The sequence below is a fragment of the Sinohyriopsis cumingii genome, chromosome 5, assembly GCF_028554795.1.
Source record: "Sinohyriopsis cumingii isolate HCF-2022 chromosome 5, ASM2855479v2, whole genome shotgun sequence".
NCBI lineage: Eukaryota > Metazoa > Mollusca > Bivalvia > Unionida > Unionidae > Sinohyriopsis > Sinohyriopsis cumingii.
The window spans coordinates 54,026,054-54,048,498 of NC_142965.1; the positions used below are offsets into that span (position 1 = coordinate 54,026,054).

Sequence of the window (22,445 nt, forward strand, 5' to 3'; positions counted from 1 at the left end):
AAATAGCATACTAATCAGTGCACTGATCAGTTTTTCGAAACTAGCTAGCTTCAAGGATACCATATATCACCGTAAGCAAGTTCAGCGGAAACGTTATATTGCAGATCATCCAAACGTTTCTTGTTTTGGAAAGGGGGAGGAGTGGAGGATGATTATGTAGAACTATATCTTGGAGAACTGTATCACTCTACATTTGTCACAATGCTTACTAGAGTCATAAAAGTGACGAAGGTAAAGGAACCATTCGAGGAAGATAACGGTTGATGATTGACATATGTACCCCTAAACAACGGTAAAACGAAAGAATGATTGCCGCTTGTTGACATTACTATAGCTCAAGAGCATAAATGCATGCATAACGAAACATGACAAGCAGGGGTAAACCGAATAATATCGTTTTGTGTTTGGGAGTTAGGGCGAAAGGGCGTGAGAAGTAGGCATGGGATATTTGGAATGAAACTTCCGGCAAGGGCACGGGGTTCAAGCTACTCCATTCTTTGCGCTTCCATGGCATAATTTTAACCTTCTAACTAAAGATAACTTACTATAGGAAACGATCCGGTTGATTCGCAGTCAATAGTGGGAGTGGCTGGGTGCACAATTGACGTAATACATGCATGGTTGGCAGTATTATCTACTGCATGACTAAAACGTGGCTTCCCACGACTCTATCAAACTTTAAATGTCCCGGTGTTGATTTAGGTATTATGAGATTGCGGACTACATGTATTCAATATCGACGAGCTACACGACGAGCTACGAGCTACACGACGAGCTACACGACGTTGTTACGACAGTACAGTCTTAAAGTAAGTAATAGAAAGAACCGAAAGCAACAAGTTTGGTAAAACTTAACAAATATTGTAAACCAATTAGTTTTAAGTTAAAATTTAAGAGGAAATTACAGTATTGTGAATTAAGCCTAAAATAATCCTAAAAGGTTATAGCACCAGTCCAAAAGACTGGTCCATATGCTTGTCTCAGGGACCATGTACGAATACGTCCAATATGTTTGTATCAGGGACCATGTACGAATACGTCCAATATGTTTGTATCAGGGACCATGTACGAATACGTCCAATATGTTTGTCTCAGGGACCATGTACGAATACGTCCAATATGTTTGTATCAGGGACCATGTACGAATATGGCCAATATAAACAATGAATGTTACATTCCCCATCGAAGGTGTGCAGTAATGATTGCGTGTTGGCAGTAAATTTAAAGACATTTTCTATGACAGAGATTGTAAAGTATCTGCCATTTGAACATGTATATGTTGCATGGATACTAATATGATGACACTGGTGATCGTCAACCCTATTGATAATAGTTTGTGTCTATTTTGTCCAAAGTTCAATGTTGAAATTGTTTAACTTTTAATTTAAAATTTCTAAGAGATAACTAAACATTTTAAATTTTAATTTCATATTTCTAGTTTGAAAGTCAGTACACAACACTTCCAAATGGCATGCCAGTGGTTCTAATAATAAACATGTCTTTCCAGTTTAAAAGTTTATAGTTGTTGTTATTGTTGTTGTATGGTTTAACGCCAATTTTCAGCACACGATAGGCTATACATGGCGGCCAGTATTAATGGTGGAGGAAGAACCTGGGGAAAACCCCGGAAAGAACCACCGACCCACGAGAAGCTACTGGCAAGCTTTCTCATATACCACATTAGCTGAATTCAAGACTCGAACCCACGCAGACAGAGCTGAGATGACAGTGATCCGTAACGGACAGCGCTTTAGACCACTCGACCACTCGGGGCCCCAAAGGCTTACAGGTTCACATACCTCTTGTATAATGACTGCCACCAAATTAAGCGTGCACTGTCATATTTATTCGTAGTTATATTTATTCAATGTACCTACATAGTTTCATTTTATATTTCAAGGAAATTGTGCAATATTTTAACAATACAGTTCTCTAAAAATCACAAAACTTAATAGCTATGACTTGATGGCTGTGCAATGGATTTATGTTTCAAAATAGTGTTTTCATTTATAATAGGAGACAAAGTCAAAAGGAAGTTCGCATAAATGCATCAAATAAAGCATGATTGATGTAAGAAACGCAGGCTATCGATATTTATACAAAAATGTAATGGTTTAAAGTTTAGATACTTTGTTCCACTTGATAGAATGAAAGCAAATCTATGATTTTGTTTTCGTTTACAAACGTGTTGAATATAATCAAAGGTCAAGCCTAATTATATATCGTGTTAAAGCTGTACTATACGTGCTTCGTGTTTGTATGCATATTGGTGTTCAGACCATGTAAAACGAAGTAAGGTTATGATTGTATAACATAAGATTTGAAATAACGGAATTGTACGCAAACGATTGCAACAGGATAGGGATTAGCAAAAAGGCAAACCAGTGCACATACAAAGTCTTCCATACCGCCACATCAGTATAGGTTTACAATCACTGGGAGTTAGGAATCAGGTTTTTCTTTTGTAAGGATGATCTGTAAGAGGTTTTGTAGAATTTCTGTAGATTATACATATGCATATTTATGCATGTGTAATATGCATGATACAGACGTGTCCACGGGCCTTGAGTCAGCTTTTCGAGGGGCATTTTAAGAGGTTCTGAATATTACTGTAAAATTGATAAAAAAGACTCAGAGCATCCTCTTTTTTGTGAATGAACATTACCTGCTACCAACAAGATCTGAAGACGCAAGGTTCACAGAAGAAACGTGTTTTACAACTCCTGAGACTGTGTCCTACTTTTGGACAAGTTATACGTAGCAATAATGCCAAGGCACACCTTTGTCCAGGAAAGAAACGATGTCACATTTGTCACCAAATCGTGGACTTGGAACATGAATGCTATATTAAAAATACCAACCCAAAACAGGAGGAGGAAGATGGCCAGAAGAAAATTTATGTCATCTTTTTCGATTTCGAATGCATGCAAGAGACTAGCTTTCACATTCCTAATTTCTGCGTGGCTCACCAAGCGTGCGAGAAGTGCATCCAAGAACCTATCTTGTACAATTGCCCTCACTGCAGCAAGATTCCTGGAGGACTTCAAAAAATCTTTCGGGGACCGAACACGCTGGCCGATTTCGCCAAATTGATCTTAGACCCTATCGACGAAACGTAGAGTCAAGAGGACATCGAACGTTACGGAGATTGTCATCACTATGACACGGTGATGGCTCACAATTTCTCGGGGTACGACAGAAAATTTCTTCTGAAATACTATACGGAACAAAGCACCGAACGTCCGAAAGTGACTTTCAACGGAGCCAAGCATGTTTCCATGCAAGTGGGACAAGTGCAGTTTAAAGATTCGATGAGTTACTTGGCTATGTCTTTGAGCCGAATGCCTAAAACGTTCGGAATGACCTGTTACCCTCAACGGTACACTAAAAAACGTTTTTTCAACGTTCCATGGAAGACTTGTACAAGACCACTTGTCAGTGGTGCTTAAAGTTAGAACAGCCAGGATACCAAGTAGAAGATCGTGTGCTGTATTTTGACACGGACAGTGGCATCTCCATCGATCGCCTTGGTCAAAGTCACCCTGACATCGAAGGAGACAGTTTGGGCGTGTGGACGGACGAGCACCCCGACGACAAGATTCTAGGTTTTGCCTGTGGCCGTCCCAAACATTACGACTACGAATACCGGGACAAACGAGGAGAAGTGCACACCGAGTGTAAAGTGAAAGGATTGACTGTGAGTTATCGCACCAGTCAAGTGGTGAGCTTTGGGTGTATTGAAAGAAGTCATGGAGTCTGGAGAGGGTCAACATTTTAAAGGGATCACCTACGAGCCTCACAAGATTGTACGTTTAGCCACACACTAAATCGTCAGCCAACCTTTGGAAAAAGTGAATCAAATCGAGTACCACAAGCGAGTGCGACTTCCCAATCACTTCACTTTACCTTACGGACACATCGATATTGGTCAGCATATAATAAACGAAAACGTCCAAGACCGACAGTTCATTGTGACTATCAGGCTGTGATCGACATGGTCATCCCTGAAGGACCATTCCGAGAGGGCTCCTGTGTGACTGTGCCAAGTGGTGTGGAGACTCGAAGAACATTACAAACGGTCCGCTGGACGCCTCACTTTCGTTACCAAAAATGTTGAACAGTGACTTGTTTATATTCCACTTTGATCGTTTTGATGTGTATTTTATCGATGTACTTAACTATTTGGCCTTTATGTATTTTTGTCTTTCGTGTTCAATTTTAAAATGTTTTGAAATAATCCTGTCTTGAAAAAGTATAAAAGCTCTTGGCTTGTCAGTCTTCGTTTCGAAAGTGGCATTCCATATACTATGGCTACCTCTGCTGTCTCTGCTCTCTCTTCCTCCACTTTCAAAGTCATCGAAGAAAACCTAGATCGTGCAAGTTGGGAGGCCTTGTACCGTCTTCATCCCTTTAAAATGTTAATTGCTGGACCGAGGGGTTTAGGAAAAAAAATAATTTGTCAAACGTTTGATCGAACATAAAAATCTTTTGATCGATCGTCCACCTCAACGTATCATGTGGTGTTACAAAGAGTGGCAATCGGCGTACATCCTCCTGCTTGAAAGTCAATGCGATTCCATTGTGTTTGTATAAGGCATTCCTGACGAAGACGACGGGATCGTGTCTGACCCTAGTCAAACTCATCTGGTCTTCTTGGACGAGATTTTAGGAAAAGACAAAGAAGAAATTAAACTGTGGTTTACACGCAAAGGGCATCGTCGTAATGCAAGCGTCATGTACATCACTCAAAATTCTGTTCCAAGGACAGTTGCCCAAACGTTTACTCGTTGGTATCGTCAGCATTGAAGCCCGCAACGGAGCCGTCATTGCCAATCCTTTTGAGTTTAAGCACTACAGAGTGTCCCAGATTGAAATCAGTCGCGATGGTAGAACCTTGTATACTAGACCATTGGAACCTAAGTTTGCCGAGAAGAATTAAATGAGATCGTACTTTTCCTTGTACGAAGCCACGGAACAGTGATGGACCAACACCAGCCACGGCATTTCGTACGACGATTATGCAGGAAGCTATGCTTTGTAGGCCTTTGATTTTACTCCAGACCAAGGCAGCGATGAGGGACATTTCTACGCTATAAAATCTTGCCAACTGCGTGTGGAACCTCAGTTTGCAGAATATCTACCCAGCACGGTGAACGTCATCTTGCATGACGTATTCGACAACACTCTAGAAGTCAACAGTTTGAGAGAAGTTATTCTTGACAATTAGAAGTTGAGGAAACTCATCCCTCTGTGTATGACGAATGAGAGAATATCCCTTGTCTTTAGCTAGGAAGCGTAGTGTACATGAAGGGTTAATTTACCTCCATCAGATGAAGTCTAACTTGAGTTCACGTCAATCTTGTCAAAAATGTTTTTTTATATTGCATGGATTGTTATATTATGTGTTGGTTAACGGTTGGTTAAATAAAAATGTTATAGTCTGAAAAAAGTGTTGGTGGTTTGTGTTTTTTTTTAATTAAAAAAATTATCACTATACATGCTCCTTGACTTCTCTCTCTATCCCTCACCATTAGATAATCTATAGCGTTCCTACCCAAAAGAATTGTTGTATGTTTTCTATCGCGCCAATGCTTGAGCCATATACAGCGTGGCGGTTTCCAGTCTCGCCATCCATTGTTAATGCGTCAACCTATGAAGATGACTTAAAAACTAGCAAAGCTGAACGAAGCACACGTCCATTTGTATCTTGTCAGGCAAAACCTGATACCCAAGCTTGATGAGATAGAGAAAGTCCGGATGTTGAAAGTAGCCCAAGACCTGAAAGAAGAGGTCCTTAAAACGAAATCAAGAAGGAGCAAGAAGAATGGACCGGGATGTACAAATGTCAGAAGCAGAGAGAGTGAGCAGCAGCCGCAGCAACAGCAGGAGACAGCCAGAGGTTTTGTGGACTGCCTTGTGGACACCAAGGAGTTCTCCTTCTTCTTTCGAAGAAGTAGACCCTATCCTGTCGGAAAACCTGCTGCCAGACGGGTACGTAATCACAGGCAATAAATGGGATTGCCAAAACTCTTAACACATGTACACACACACACGTACGCGCAGGCACACTAAAAAATACACACACACACACACACACACACACACACACGTACGCGAACTCGCAAAAACATACACAAACGTACGCTCGTACACAAACATACATACACACACTATTTTACAAAGTCAGAGAAACAAAGTGTTTATAGTCATACTTCTATTTTTTAGACTTACCAACACATCAAGACACTCTAATAGTTTGGCAATTGATTAGTATGACTTTTCAAGATTGTTTGTGTGGGTGCACGTACGTGTTTGTGTTTGTTTGCATGTGTATGTGTGAACACGTACGTTTGTGTATGTATCTGTGTTTGTTTATATATGTATGTGACTATGTGTGCAAGCGTACGTTTGTGTGAGTGTGTGTTTGTTATTTTCCTTACCAAAATAACCTTTGTCCCTGCACAAAATGATAGTTTTTATGTGTGAAAGTAGTCTCACGATAAACGCTGACACTTTTACTGATGTGATTGTAGGTGTCAATGTGTTTTTATAATATAAAAATTTCCTTCCCCACTATGTTTTGATAGTAAATAATGTGATAGTGTGTTGGTTTGTACAAAATATTATTTTTGATTAGCAGTCTGATCACTATGGGATGTTTGGTAGGTGATTCTATGTATGAAAAGTTACATGTCCCGCCCCGCCAGGCGATGTTTTTGTTTTTTGTACGAACGGTACGGGTTCCCGCCCCGCCAGGCGATATATGTGATTGTGTTATGTTTGTGTATTTGTTTATTTGTCTATGTCTATAAAGTTAAATGTCCTGCTCCACCAGGTGTTATATAATGCTATACGTCCCGCCCCGCCAAGCGTTATAGCTTTTTTCCCCCGCTGTCCCTCTTTGGCCCGACTGAGGTCAGCCTCTTGCAACATTGTTGTCAATGTCTGGTACCGTGACGTCACCCCACATGTTCCATTTCCCTTGCCGCTAAACAGTCCCAATCCATTGTCGCTAGACAGTTCCAATTCCTTGACGCTCTATAGTCCCACCCATGTTAAAATTCACTATGTTAAATTCCCCTTGACGCCAGGGTACAACCACCCCAATTTAACACTAAAGTCCCCTTGTCCGTGAATCGCCCCTCCCCCCTTCACTACTCACAATACAAAATCCTTGCATAGTCGCTAATTCAAGAAAAATGGATCACCTTACCTTAATAATAGGTCATTTAGGTGATTACTATTTCTAATATAAACTATCACAAATTTCATTACTATATCCAAAACAGTGTCTTAGGAATGAAATTGAATATAAAAATTCATCTGATTCCTGTAGTCTGAGAAATAGGTCACTGTACTCTACGCTTAAATCACACGGGCAGTACCTCCAAGGCAAATAAACCAATTCATGATGCAAGTAAATGAAGGCTCTCAGATCATTTTCAAGAAAGCCAAGGAATGCGCTTTTTAAATTATATAATAAATACATTTGACATAGAAATATATCCCTGCAGTTGTTAGAGCAGATTATAATTGATTGTCACTTTAGGGTTAACGCAAATGAAACAAATTCCTTCATATTAGATATGCTGATAACGCATTCAAATCGCAATAGTAACTATATAATGTCAATTTACGCATATTACGTTTTCATTCAAGAAGAAAAAGAATTTACATTCTTATGACTCTAAGTTTATTTACTTAAAAAGGCCTGCATCTGTTCTGAGGTACCTGATATACCTGAGGTACCTGATATAGTTGAGGTACCTGATATACCTGAGGTACTTGATATACCTGAGGTACCTGATATAGCTGAGGTACCTGATATACCTGAGGTACCTGATATAGCTGAGGTACCTGATATACCTGCGGTACCCGATATACCTGAGGTACCTGATATACCTGAGGTACCTGATATAGCTGCGGTACCTTGTATAGCTGTGAGCATTACATAAGCATTTTCGTAGTTTATGCTCTTTTTGTTGTGTTAGGCCATTGCATCAAGACAGAAAAAGCCATGCCTGGATATTGGTTAAAACATTGGCTAAATATGCTTTCAAAGCAATTACTGCAGACTGGTTACCAAACTTCAACGTATATTCGAAAAAGCATTATAAATAAATATATGTGTATGATCGCTACAAGAAGGGTTTGTTTTGGGCCAAGACACATTGCTCCACAATGCAACTTTATATATCCAGATGCACCACTAAGTACATATCGTCCAGTCAATTAACCAACATGTGAAGGATGCATTAGATTTTCTTAGCTGCTACTATAACGTTTATTTATCCTACTGTTGCTGATGCTATTACTGCTACTGCTATCATAATTAATGCTATTTTGTAAGTTTAATACTGCTATCATAATGACTGATATTTTGTACGTTCAATACTGCTATCATAATTGCTGCTATTTTGTACGTTTAATACTGCAATCATAATTATTGCTATTTTGCAAGTTTAACAGAGGACGAAATCGCCGCCATCGCCACTACCACGATCACTTTTACAACTACTACTATTTATGGAAGTAGCACAAACTTGCTTGCACCCTTTATAAAAGGATGTGGTTACAGAAGGGCTATTTGTATGTGATAAAAGTAGGTAAAAACAGAGACGATCAGACAGAAAAAGATCATATTATTTACTTACCTTTTGTAGCAGAACTAATTTTACCTCTATTGGCATATCTTTTCGAATATCTTTTCCAAGAATCAGCGTTACAATCTACCGCAGCCAAGCCTAATCTAAAACTGCAATTCAAACGTGTTTGACATGTTGTCTCTACCACTCAAGATGCACAACACAAAGATGGGCGGGGCCCCGAGTGGCCGAGTGGACTAAAGCGCTCACCGTTCCGGATCACTGCCATTTCACTTCTGTCTGCGTGGGTTAGAGTCCAAGGCTCGGCTAGCGTGGGTACGTGGGAAAGCCTGCCAGTAGCTTCTCGTGGGTAGGTGGTTCTTTCCTGGGTTTTCCAGGGTTCTTCCTCCACCAGTTATACTAGCCGCCATGTATAGCCTATCTTGTGCTGAAAAATGGCGTTAAACCCTAGAACAACAACAATAACAATAAAGATGGGCTAGATTGCCTAGGCAAATTCATAAAATCAGAGACTCGATTTTCTCTTAAACTTGCCAAATTTACGGGGCGGGGGAGCAGGCATATTTGAGAGTCACTTAACCACTCCGTGATGTTTAAGAAATACAAAAGTGTCACCAAAACATTTTGTCTTAAAAAAGGGATAGTATTGTTTATTAGACGCAAAATAAGTGAATCCAAATGAATACTTAGGGAAAAGTGCGGAAAATTACGGAAATGTAGGACACACACACACACACACACACACACACCCGTCTAGCATACCCCAAATATTAGTATTTATCATTTAATAAAGTAGAGATAACTAGTTCTTTAAAGCAAAAGGGATGTTGAATAAAATTAATGTAGCATATTTTGAAACAGAACATTGTAGATTCATTCAGCTTCTCAATCACATGACTAATGTCTGTTACTAGCCTATGACGTAAGAACATCGTCTGGTTTCTGCCTGATCAGCAGCTGACTGGTATGTCCGCTTCTAGTGGATATATGAACAACTACTGCTGCTGCTGCTACTACTACTGCTACTACAGTCATCACCAACAACAACACCACCACAAACGCTACTATTGACCTGGCATTATTCGTAAAGTTCCTGTGCGCATAATAATAAATTGTATAAAATAACTTCTTACCGTTCTTCACATGAAACATTGAGCTTCGTATTTGCCTGGAATTCGAGACATCTTCCGATGACTCGAGATCTAAGTTCAATACTGATGGCATTTTCTCTACCGCACGGCGCAGCAGTGATAACTTTGGTGACGACAAAAAGATGAAAACACCTCGTGAGCCACATATTGTTGCGTAGAGTTTTTCGGATCTTTGAATGGTTTATATAAAGTCAGTTCACAAACAGAATATATTTGTTCATGGTGACGAAGCAAGTCCCATTGTACATTTAGGCTTGTGCATGTGCAAGGACTCAATGTCCTATCATCAGGAAGTATATCCAACTCTAACACTCAGCTGCTACATTCAAATATCCCCATCCTGTTATGACCACGCTGTCAAATGAAGCGCATACTTCCGTAGATATACACATTTAATTCCACCAGCTCTGTACTGCATAAGACTGCACATATATGTACATGGCACCGTATACCAGGTACATACTGAGAGCACGAGGACGATAGCTGGTTTACAAGAGTGTGATCTTTTGAGTCTAACTCTCATCCGTGCTCAACAAATAGAATAATATGATTTACTTATCAATTAAAATTACTGCTATGTCATGCTGCATTATTTATGTAACATATATAACTAACGCGCAATACGTGCATGACAGCACGTTGCCAACTGCTTTATAATTGAAACACCTCCAATTATGTACATGTGGCCACCTACCTTACAGCTGTATAAGAACAAAAAATGCCATTCCGTACGAGGCCACTTACTCAATTTCTAGATTTTCATTGAGTTGATAATAGAATGTGTACATGATATTTGAGTTCAGAACATTCTAAGCCTTGTTGTTACCAAGGGTTGGTAAATAAATTATTTATTCCTGTTTAATATCAGTCGCTGGGACTTTAATGATCAGAATGTATAGCGGTGTAGAAATTTGAGAGGAATTATTTATTTAATACATTCATTTCTAAAGTGCTCATTGACTTTGAGTAATGTATTACTGTGGAGGCTTTGTGGACCATTCAAAAACATTATGGATTGCATCGTTGTGATATATCAGGGCATTCAGAATGCTCGATTTCATTCAGAGAATTATGTGTCTTGGGACTTAGAAGAGGACAGTTTGGGATCATTAAGAATGTAATTCATAATAAATGTGTCCCTGCAATTTTAAATATTTTATCCTCAGGAAAAAATTCTTGTTGAGTTTATTTAAATTGTTGGTTTTACTTTTCTCTGTTAAAATTGTAAGATCTGGAGTCGTCACGCATACTAACCAGGTAGAGAAAACAAATTCATAATTTTACTTCTCATATAAATTTGTGTGCAAATTTAGTAGGACCATTAAATTCAGTATACTAAAAAAATATCCAGTAGCCAGTTTGAATTTAGTTGAATACATTTTACAATATCTGGATCAGTTTGCAGTTGTGTAGCATTTGTGATAGGATTCGCATTAAGAGCTAATGTTGACAGACCTATTCTCCAATGTACATTGTTTCCATCCACTGAGCCATTTAGTAGTTTTGACTCCAAAGAACCTATCCTATGCTTGACTATATTTGGCTTGTAAAACTGTTTACCTGAGAGTCTTTAAAAAGAAGTTTTTATTTGCTACCTGACATTTATTAACGGCTTTGTATTATGCTCTGTATTAGTCATTGAACTTGATATTGGGTTAGTGCCAGACGTGTCTGGCCTAGAATCATCGAATCAGTGACTTGATATCGGGTTAGTGTCAGAGATACAATGGCCATGAATCATCGAATCAGTGACATGGTACTGGGTTAGTATCAGACGTGCAATGGCCTACAGTCATCAAATCAGTGACTTGGTATTGCAATAATGTCAGAGGTGTATGGCCTAAAGTTATAGAATCAATGACTTTGTATTGGGTTGGTACCAGAGGTGCAATGACCTTGAATTATCGAATCGATCATCGAATCGGTGACTTGGTATTGGGTTAGTGCCAGATGTACAATGGCTTCAAAATATTGAATTAGAATAGCACGGTTAGTCTGATTTTGGTTGCATTTGCAATTCTTCTGAAAATTATCCTCTATCTCATTCTACTTTATCGATTAGAGACAAATGCGTAGACGCCAGATACTCCGGCACTTCAAAGTTCGCTCTCTGAAGGTCCCCCGTTCCTGGCTACAAACATATAGTGGAATGCTACAAATAAAACAACTTGTCACAATAAAATAATGGTATATGTAGTTGTTTTGTCATCCGTATTGCTCTCTCTCTCTCCCTCTGGACGGTTCATTACATAGATTTACGATATGATAACATTTAGTATAATATGATATGAATATAAGGAATGTCTTAAAGCAGCAAGTACCGATAGAGACAAAATAAAACAATACGTATGTATTGAACTTTCCATGTATGCAAAATATGAATTTAGTGTATTACGACGCTATGGTCGCAAAACAAGCAATAAAAAAGATTAAGAATCTACAAGCTTTGTAAAATTCAGCAAATAATTTATTTCCCAAGAATACAAAGTAACAAAATGTAAAATTAACTTAAAGGTACTGAGAAATAAATTCTAAAATAATCCTAGAGGTTCTTACACAAGTCCTAATAATGTTCAGACTACACTTTAGTGTTAAGGCAAAATAAATCTAACTCTGCGATTCAAGTCTTTATTTCAGCAATGTTATTTTTAAAAACTTTTTATTGCCAAAGAAGAATCACTTGAAATAAATAATTTCAATACAATATTCAAAACCAATGAAAAACTGGACACAACAAAAATACAACTTATTCTGCACGGATCTTAAAGCACGAATGAATAATTTCTAGGAAAAAAAAAACAAGATTATATAGTCCTCTACTTGACCTCGGGGTACTGTTAGCATTTTCTAACAAATCTATTACCTAATGGAAACTTTCATTCCACGAGGTGCCAGATGTTTACAAGATAAAATCTTAGTTACAGTAAAAAAGTCTGTTGCTAAAACTATAATATGGAATGTAGAATGCATCGTGTATTGCTAAAATTATAATATAGAATGTAGCATACATCGGGTAGGCCAGGCATTTTTATAGGGGAATTCCAATTAACCTAGATCCAGACCCAAATAAATATGTGTACTTCTATTGATAATAATCCTAATCATAAACCCATTCTCGCAGAGAAAATTTGGCTATGTATTAGTTGTTTACAGTATAAGAAAAATCAACGATTCAGGTCAGGTAGAAAATGAACTTGATTTTGAACAAGATCAATTCCAAAATTCAATAATACATAAATCACGGCATATCGTGAAATAAATAAAATTAAATTAAAAAAGAAACAGTAGAAATTAAATATACACAATACATCCTCTCATAAAGAACAATACGATTTATGCAATAAAGCTTTCTTTTAACTATTAGTCAAATGTACATGTCAAAGAAATTTACATAAGATTAAATATGATAAATAACACAACGTATACATGAACAATTTAACATTTTCATACACGTAAAAGTGCATCTACTATTAGGTTGTCTTTCGCTTGACATGCCGGATGACAATATCGTATTCCTGCAACATCAAACTCTACGGTATTAATCTCTTATTTTTGTTTTTCATCTTGCCAATGAAAGTAGGGGGAATGTGATCATTAAACTCAATATTCCGAGAAAGAGCTTAACTAAATTACACTTCAAAGTGATGTTGTTGTTGTGGGGTTTAACGCCATTTTGCAGCACACGATAGGCTATACATGGCGGCCAGTATTAATGGTGGAGGAAGAACCCGAGAAAACTCCGGAAAGAACCACCGACCCACGAGAAGCTACTGGCAAGCTTTCTCACATACCCACATTGGCTGAATCTTAGACTCGAACCGCCGCAGGCAGAGGTGAGATGGCAGTGATCCGTAACGAAGAGCGCTTTAGACCACTCGGCCACTCGGGGCCCCACTTCAAAGTGAAGCAAAACAAATATCAAAACCAAACGTTCTTTCTCGATTGTAGAATAATATCTCTGATCCTCATTTAATTTCTTAGAAATAAAAGCACACTGAGTAATGTACATCATTTCTGTCTTCTTGAATCAATACTGTTCCAACCCTAACACTACTTGCATCTACAGACTTTTTAAATGATTGTCTGAAAGTTGGAGCTAAAATAACTCGTGCACTCTTAAAGGCTTTACCTAGTAAATTTGCAAGGGGTTCAGCAATTGTGGAAAATTGGGAACACATTTCCGATAGTATCCAGCCAAAGCCATTACTGTTAGGCACATTAAACTCAGAGATAGCCTTGACATTAGCATCTAAAGCTTTAACCTGTCCATGTCCTACGATATGTCCTAGAAATGTACCACAAGCACGGCAAAATTCACTTTTGGATAATTGATTATTAATTTGCATCAGTGAGTCTGTCAAAGAATTTCCGAATTGTTCCTAAGTGATCTTTTCACGTGTTCTTGTAGAAGAAGATGTAATTTATGTAGGCAATTATCAGCTGTAATCATGTTCATTAAACGTTGAAAAGTACAAGGCGAAGTCATCCCAAACGGCATCACTTTATTTTTATAAAATCCATATGGAGTCCCGAATGTCAAAATTTCCTTTGCCCTTTCCGTCAGTAGAATTTGCTAAAACCTTTCCAAAAGTTCAAACGTGGTGACATATTTTCATTTCCAACTTTATCCAAGCAGTCATTGATTCTTGGCAATGGAAATTAATCTGATTTAGTCATGCTGTTCACTTTTCTATAGTATGTGTACATGCGTAAAGTATTATCTGCTTTCGGTACAAGTATATATGGAGAACCCAGTCACTTTATTTTACCCAGTTCAATAAAATCATTCTCCAGCAAATACTAAATTTCGTTTTTTTAAGCATTCTTGTTTGAGAGGGTTCATCCTGTACGAATGTTCTTTCACAGGTGTGGAGTGTGCAATTTCAACGTCATGGTAGTTTTACTTTTTTGATGTAGGAACATCTGGAAACAGGTGCTCATATTCAAGTAACATCTGGTATAGTTTTTTCTTTTCTTGTCGCTGCAGATGTGAAAGCTTCTGGTCCAGAATATGCATAGTTCCTGAATTCCGAACATTGGTTACACCAAAGTTACTACAATCCGTTTGCATTTATCTCTTAAACATTCACTGTGTGGGACAGATACAACTAAATTGACTGCATAATTAACCTGGCTATCTCTATCAACATACTCCTTTAACATATCTATAAAAAAATTTCGCCTTCCAGGAGTAATAATGATATAAATTGAATCACTAATTTCCTTTGCAACGGTGTAAAGTCCATATTACTTAGCTTTAAGAGGATTTTGAGGTATAGGAAAGGGAGAGTAGAAACAATACAAATTAAACATACATAACAAGTGCATGTCTAATGTCGATAGGTACTGACAAGGGCCAAAACAAGCAATCAGAATGTATGAAAAGCCTAAGTATGTATAGTATGAACTGAGCGTGTATCGCATAACGAAGTACTGATAATGACTACATCGAACACCTAACGTGTACATGTGCAACGACTACCTTTTATGGTACGAATCTAGTGCATAACTCGTATTAATAAGCAGTGATAGGAAACAAAAGAAAAAATTGACACGAGACTTTCATACAGTAACAACGTGAATCATTGTGTTTTTTGTTGTATTGTGACCAGTGACGGCACGCGTTAATCATCAACATAATCACTCATCCCTTCCTATTGTTATTGCATTTAAAGTAACAGTTTACACATCCTGTATTTACATTACATTCAATTTCGTCCGGACGTTTTCAGTTTTCGCACCATTGATGTCAGAAGAAAAGAAGTCCAAGTTTCCAAAATGTAACTATTTCGTATCCTATATTAAATAACAATTCGTTATTTCTCTTTGTAAGTTATTTTTACTTTTCTGTTTTCTTGCCATTTTATCTGAATGAATATGTGCAACAGTGCTTTGCTTCTATCAGCTGCTAACCTCGCATGTTTATTTGAGTAGGTACTGTAGTAAAACGTTCTAAAGTTATAAACAAAATGCCAAAGTAATTGTACGTTTATAAAATAGAACTTGCACAGAGTTTATTTGTTACTAGATTCCCTCGTGTATAAGAAAATTAGAACATGATACTAAACACGTCGCCCTTTTTAATGAAAGTATATGTATAAGATTGAGATGTATTATTATTTATGGTGTTATCTCTCATTGCCATCGGTGTGTAACATGAAAATAACGTCACTATTCGTCAGATATCATGTATGATGCATACCAGAGATTAGTAGGAGTAAACTAATTTTGTATACTGACCTTATATAATTCAAAGTATGCTTGTAGCATTTCACATTCAAAGACTAAATTGCAGTACATGCAAGCAAACATGTATAACGGAAATTTAATTATATGCATTCAAGTAAGGATGTTGTTGATATCTTTTTTTTCTTTGCAGGTAAGGATATGTGTTAGATAAGTCAACATTTGTTCATGGTAGTGGATGTAATTAATATCCCTGAAACACATTTGAATTATATTTAGTTTGCCCAGGGTGAAAATACGTAAATTTAGAAAATAATGACTCTGAACATTTCCGATTCCATAATATGTTGTTCTTAAAGCAAAAGAGGAAAGTATGCAATATATTAGTTACTTTCTCAAACCATAAACAACCTGAATCATATTTGTCCAGTTTACAGGAGTAACACATAAAACTATTGTCATGTTTAACATTGACCTTTATCCAATATATTTCTACAAAGCATTCATTATTAAAATTTCACATTGCATATGAACAGAATATTTTGATGTATGTCCCCCTTTCACACTTCGACAAAGGGATAAAGATTTAGTAAAATAAACTTAATGTGGTTCATCGATAAACCAGATTTTGGGCCACATAGTCCTAAAGTTTGTCCTTACCGATAGTTTCTAATTTGAGTCATGGAGCAGATGCTAAAGCACTTATTTTATATCCAAGACGATCTCAAAAAATGAACACAAGGCATTCAAAAGTTCCCTTTGTCATGTGAATTTATCAGGATATTTCTTTTTCGTTTGATAGCATTTCATGTTACTAATAATCGTAACGAAAAGGAGTTAATTCTATGAACAGTTTATATATATATATATATATATATATATATATATATATATATATATATATATATATATATGAAGATTTGAATATGTCCATGTGCACCATTTGATAATACTAACAAAAGACAGGAAACTGTATGGTAAGAGAAAATGTAGATGGATATTATTATACAAGTAGCAGCCGAAACAATTGTGACTAAAGCAAGTAAACCAATACATTGCTTTTGGGTCACACTCATCAATTGTTTTATTAAAGCAAATTTCGCTCAGTAGAATGCACAGATTTTTATCAAAATCTTTGAGAACTAAACATTCTGGCATATCGTCTTTATATATCATATTTTAAGCAGGTACACTCTACAGCAGAACTAACTTTCAGAAAACACTACTGAGTTTGCCTTATCGTATCAAGCATTGTGCATCTTATTTAAATTTCCTTTAACTCTATTAGCTATTATTTTTAAGTATATACAGTTTTGATTTATACTCTTTTGACAGGCACGTTATCACAGCGTGTTTTGGGAATTAAAAGCAACCAACCCTGTCTCCTGCATGCGGGTCATGTCATATGTCGCTTCCTTGGTTGATTAAAAGCAATTTCGTTGCATATCACATACATGCGTCAAGAAGGTTTATTCCTTTGTGAAAATTGAATTCAATCGATCTTCTACGAGCAGACAATCAACTAATTCTTCATTCACATATGATGATAGAGGTCATTAGGCTGCACGGCGCACTTTTTATTCGGTCTCATTGTTTGTTATTTTTTGTATAGCTTGTTTGCACAGATGCACCACATGTACAGGCAAGACAATGCGGTATAACCAAATTATGGATAATGTATATTTTCTTCATTCATTCATTTTTCCTGTTCAAAACTAAGCGCTAAATGTAAATGCAGAAAAAGCGATGTACAGCAAAACATAATAATTTAGTTTTGAACGTGAACTCGTCGAGGTTACCCATATAGAAGAGCACACGTCTGCTCCAGGATTATCTCCACATAATATATACATCACTTCCCTGAAATAATAACGATAAAAGAGTTAATCAAAAACAGATTATGAAAGTTGTATTAGATCTACGTAAACCATAGGTAGCAAGCATAATATATGTATAATAAAGCTCCACGTTTTCTATCAGTTATTTTGTATAATGTGACTTTTATCATCCTTCTCTTCCGATGGTCTTGAGAAGATATACATGAACTATGTACTGTTGGTTGCGTTTAGGACATTTCAGAGAGAGAGAGAGAGAGAGACAGACAGACAGAGACAGACTGACGAACAGACAGAGAATATTTCTATAGCGTTTTCAGTGACAACCACCACCCATAAATGATATTTACGAAACTTTATTTCAGTTAAAGACAATTGAACATGTAATTATGTGACAGTAGAAACGAAATATGAAATTGGCATCAAGCCAAAAGAATCGATACTTACTCATTTAATCTCAGTAATACAACATATGTATCTTCATTTTAGTTCCTTTTATGCGATTGGTTATACTAATCGAGGAACCTTACGTGATATCCCTCCTATCGGTTGTAGGTAGATCATGAAGAAGGTGCTAAGTGAGGTTAACCCTCAGTACAGTTATGACCTTGTTATTGGTTGTAAGTATTGCAAGAAGGATGTGTTAAGTTGATGAACACGCCAAAAAAATTAGTACAGTGATGATCTTCTAGTAGTATGAACCTATGGGTTGTATCCCACTTACCCTCTTTGCGGCCTTTCTACCCGTCCTCGTCTCTACCGACTATGACAATGTATCCCCTATGCGAGCGTTGGCTGTTGCTCACATTTAATTTCGACCGTACACAGGCAACACACGTAACACGAGCGATCCATGGTGGGGTAGAATCGCGTCCGGATGGAAATGCCCCATAGAGTTCGGGGTGGGGGGTGGGGGGCCTGTCTCTGATTCCACCATTATCAGTGAACTCAATCAAAATTTTTACCATAGAGTCGCCATTCAACTTGACAGTGATCTCTTGTATGTCCACATCAGACATTTTCAGTTCGCCAGTTTGATCTTCAAAACTCACAAGCTCACTTGGATCAACACTAGCAACAACACGACTTGTAAACTCATAGAAATTCACTTTGGTTGCAATTCGGCTCAGATCTACATCAGCACATTGTTGGCGAGCTGAGAATCGTGTGTAAATGTTAATAGACACAGTTATATAATATTACGCGTACTTTAATGTGTAATCAAAAAGTGCTTGCGACTGTTGCTGAACGCTCAAGTGTGCGCAACGTTTGATTGAGAAGGTGACCGAATATGAGTCATCCAACTGAGTTTGTACTGGTAAATTTAAATAAAGCAGAATTCGTCGACGTCCACCGTTGCCCCTGGTGAAATAAAGAACAACTTCAACTGGCGGTGCAAGACCATAGGAGTCAAAATACAACTAGACTGAGGTGTTTGCGCCCATGCGACCCAGTGAGTGTCACGGCTATTGATGAATCCAGATTGACAATGCCAGTATCACGTGTTCGTGGCACCATCGATGCAAGTTCATTTGCATAAATACACCACAAAAATGTTCAATCGATTTTGCCATCGCGTGTAAGTCAAGATTTGTCAATGGACGGGTTAACAACAGGTTAATCGAAGACTATTGCCAGAGGGTATTCGACGAGTTATTCCTGGTAATCGAAGGGCTCTTTCTTTCTTATACAGCCTCCAACCACCTTTTTTCAAAGTCATTCCTGATGAAGCTTCGACTGCCCTTTTACGGCGCAGCACTTTCAACTACTGTAGCCGATACTGACATCAGTGCTAGAATTACCGCAAAGAATGGAATTATTTCATCGGTCCTTTGCAGCTGTGTCACCTTTGACTAGAATTATTTTAATATCACCGCGGTGTATTTGTTTTTCGCCGCATTGAGAACTGTATATAGTTGAACCACACGGGGAAATTTCCAGTTAATTTTGCTGGAGAAAGTTTTAGCATGATCCACAGTTATTTTTGATTGCATGTTTCATTTTCGCAAGTTTATTTTGACTAAGGCCTAGGATATTATTATCTAAATACGTAACAGGTTTAATTATGAATTATATGAATTGTCAACAGGTGCATCGATCATCCTCATTTGGCCACCAACATCGTTCAACAACATGTCTTGTCAGAAATTATCACAGCATAACATCTATAATTACCTCTAGCGATGGCTACGCGTGCGTGCAAATAAATGTGACACCGGACCATCTGAACAACTCCAAGTGTTCCAGTGAAAAATAATAAATCGGGAATAACGTACGAAAGTCTGCTAAAGATATTTGCCGACCATGTGTTGGTGTTTAGATATAGGTCCGTGTACAACCACAGATTGTGATATACACGCATAATGTGAGGTCTGGCTTCTAAGTTGTCAAGCCGAATTTCGTCGAAGGTTCCTGATGACCATTTAACCACAGAGCAAATTCAGTCACTCCTAATGTGTCAAAAATCATTGTGTTGTGTTTCTCGATTTATTTATTTAAACATCACAACTACATGTTTTGTTTCAGTAAGACTATGTTTGGTACTTATCTGTATAGTAAATTGACCTTCAATAGCAGTGGATGAGTGTGCATCCGTAGTATATGCGAGAAAAAGACAGCGTTGAAGTGGTTAACGGCTGTATAAATAATAAAAAGTGAAGAGGATAACACAATCTTAACGTTTATAATACAACTTGACCCGAAGCACATCTTGCAGACCATACTGCATCGTTGGAGTTATTCTTACGAAACAAGATGACCTTATATTTGGCTCCGAATATAATCATGCAAGTATCTCTACGAAACCATTGGAGTGACTTAAGGAACTTGCTCCGAAAACCTCAATGAATCACCAATAAATTGTGATTGACCATGTGCAAATCCATAGTTAAAATTAGGATTTGGAAACAGTAAATGTGCTACAGCTTCATCAGCATCGCCAGCAAAATTTGAAGCTCTAATTATATTTGGCTTATGGTCTGCATTATTAGTTGCATCTTTCACAAATTCACTTGTAGGGTCAGCGGTTCTCGTGTAATCATCGCTATATATTGTAAGTCAATAATCGCCGTAGCAAGACAGAGGTTAGCCAAAAGTGATCGATTTCATTTCAATCCATGGAATAACATGCACTGTTGAACAATGATATGATATCATTTTTAACAAATTCCACGTGGGCATTGGCGGGGTAATCAGCGCCGTCAGTCTCTACTAGTTTTCCCTTAATTTCCAAAAGTGCCTCACATGGAAGGAAAAACCTAGATGTGTCAAACGCGTGATGGTTTCTGCAGCTGATCTTGTGGCTTTTTACGAACTGTACCAGGGTTAGTCCGATAAATCAAACCCCCAAATCCGTGTTGATACTGATGGACGATTTGTGGGTCTTATATGACCTGTTCATTAAAATGTGCAATTGCAAATCTTTCCGGAACAAACCTTCGTACACTTTAGACACATGCTGGTGATTGGTAACAGCCATATCAAGCGCGAAATTCAAATTGGCCACATGACAGATAGTTCTGCTATTCCAAGTGGACTTACAAGTCACCAAACGTATGATATGCTCCGGAAATATAATGTACATGTCACCAAAAGAACTACAGCTGACGGTAGCTGCACAGTTACGAGAAATACCGGTAAGTGTATACAATGTACATCGATGTGTGCAACAACATTTGCATGCAGATAATTGCAACTTTTAACGAATAGGTGATATCAGCCCTTCACCCAAAAATCGACATCATAACGGAAGAAGGGCTGATTTATCGGCCTAGACCAGGGTGTATTTCTGTTCTTGTTAGCGCTGCCTCTTGTACGTTTGCTCTGGTTGCTCTTGTAATATCACTGGGACGTGCAGCAATTTCTTTTGAGGGTCTGATCAGCGCCGCACAGGTTTGTTCAAACCTAACTGAGATCTTCTCGTGCAGTTTGTTGCAATTGTAACACATTTGACTATTGTAACACATTTGACAATTGTAACACATTTGACTATTGTAACACATTTGACTATGGTGCGGCCTTCTATCACAATCTGAAGCAATTCTAGATATTGCTGAGCAGCATCGCTGCGTCACATTTCGTACTTTTGTTTGATATCAATGCCGGACATATTATAAGATTGGTTATTGATTGTTAAATTGGTGGATGAGACGAATTCGCGTCCAAACCCATTCGGTATTTACCCTATCGACTGTAAGTTCATTTCAGATCAATGGTGAGAAAACTAGCATAATAGTAATCTGGCAAACGTGACACAACATTCAACTTACAATTGCTCTTGTTGTTGAGTTTAATTATAGTGGCGTGCGCACAATTGTGCATGTGCCACTTTTTTCTGACTGCACCGCAGTCTGCTGGTTGTTCCTGGGGAAGGGGATGGTGCCACCTCTCCCAGGCTTTTATGGATTCAAGGAACCCTAATAGTTTGGCCTCAATCTGTGGGTCCATAAAGGTCCCTACATCTGAATGGTTGGCTGTACATCGCTAGTTTCTTGTTGCATTTGCCTGGTGTTTCTTGCGACTTTTTTTGGGGGGGTTTTTTCGATTTTTTTTTCTTCTTCAAAATGTTCTAAAAGGAGGGGAGGATGTTCTAAACTGTTTATAGAGGTTCTTAGTAGAAATCATGTATGAAGAGAGATTTTCAAGGTTATTGTGGTATTACTAGTCGA

The 22,445-nt window shown here is 37.8% G+C and overlaps 3 protein-coding genes across 7 annotated transcripts in view; 1 reads left to right on the forward strand and 2 right to left on the reverse strand.

The window, feature by feature from the left end:
• The window catches only part of LOC149799190 (ADP-ribosyl cyclase/cyclic ADP-ribose hydrolase-like), a 62,038-nt gene extending 51,746 nt beyond the window's left edge, over window positions 1–10,292 (reverse strand). The window contains exon 1 of one of the 2 annotated variants that reach the window (XM_089958445.1): window positions 9,740–10,292. In XM_089958445.1, the coding sequence (XP_089814571.1) occupies window positions 9,740–9,903 (164 nt within the window). In that variant the 5' untranslated portion in view covers window positions 9,904–10,292. The remainder of the gene's footprint in view (window positions 1–9,739) is intronic. The other variant, XM_089958446.1, reaches the window with a different exon arrangement.
• On the forward strand, window positions 4–17,414 carry LOC149799191 (uncharacterized). 3 transcript variants are annotated; one of them, XM_089958451.1, is made up of 4 exons: window positions 4–809; window positions 5,715–5,991; window positions 15,490–15,537; window positions 17,279–17,414. In XM_089958451.1, the coding sequence occupies exons 2-4, from the start codon at window positions 5,825–5,827 to the stop codon at window positions 17,307–17,309; spliced, it is 246 nt and encodes an 81-aa protein (XP_089814577.1). In that variant the 5' UTR covers window positions 4–809; window positions 5,715–5,824; the 3' UTR covers window positions 17,310–17,414. The 3 variants fall into 3 exon arrangements, with proteins under 3 accessions (XP_089814577.1, XP_089814575.1, XP_089814576.1); XM_089958449.1 differs by lacking the exon at window positions 15,490–15,537 and having other exon boundaries at window positions 17,279–17,371; XM_089958450.1 differs by lacking the exon at window positions 17,279–17,414 and having other exon boundaries at window positions 15,490–15,518.
• LOC149799192 (ADP-ribosyl cyclase/cyclic ADP-ribose hydrolase-like) overlaps window positions 12,200–22,445 on the reverse strand; it is a 45,155-nt gene continuing 34,909 nt past the window's right edge. For both annotated transcript variants that reach the window (XM_089958448.1, XM_089958447.1), the window contains exon 9: window positions 12,200–17,803. In XM_089958448.1, the coding sequence (XP_089814574.1) occupies window positions 17,659–17,803 (145 nt within the window). In that variant the 3' untranslated portion in view covers window positions 12,200–17,658. The remainder of the gene's footprint in view (window positions 17,804–22,445) is intronic.

What these genes read in the sequence shown, in the direction of transcription:
- LOC149799191 (XM_089958449.1), top strand. Translation starts at nt 5,758, where the DNA reads ATGTTGAAAGTAGCCCAAGACCTGAAAGAAGAGGTCCTTAAAACGAAA. An exon ending in GAAAACCTGCTGCCAGACGG is followed by an intron (nt 5,992 to 17,278) that starts GTACGTAATCAC and finishes CTCTTTTGACAG; the next exon opens with GCACGTTATCACAGCGTGTT.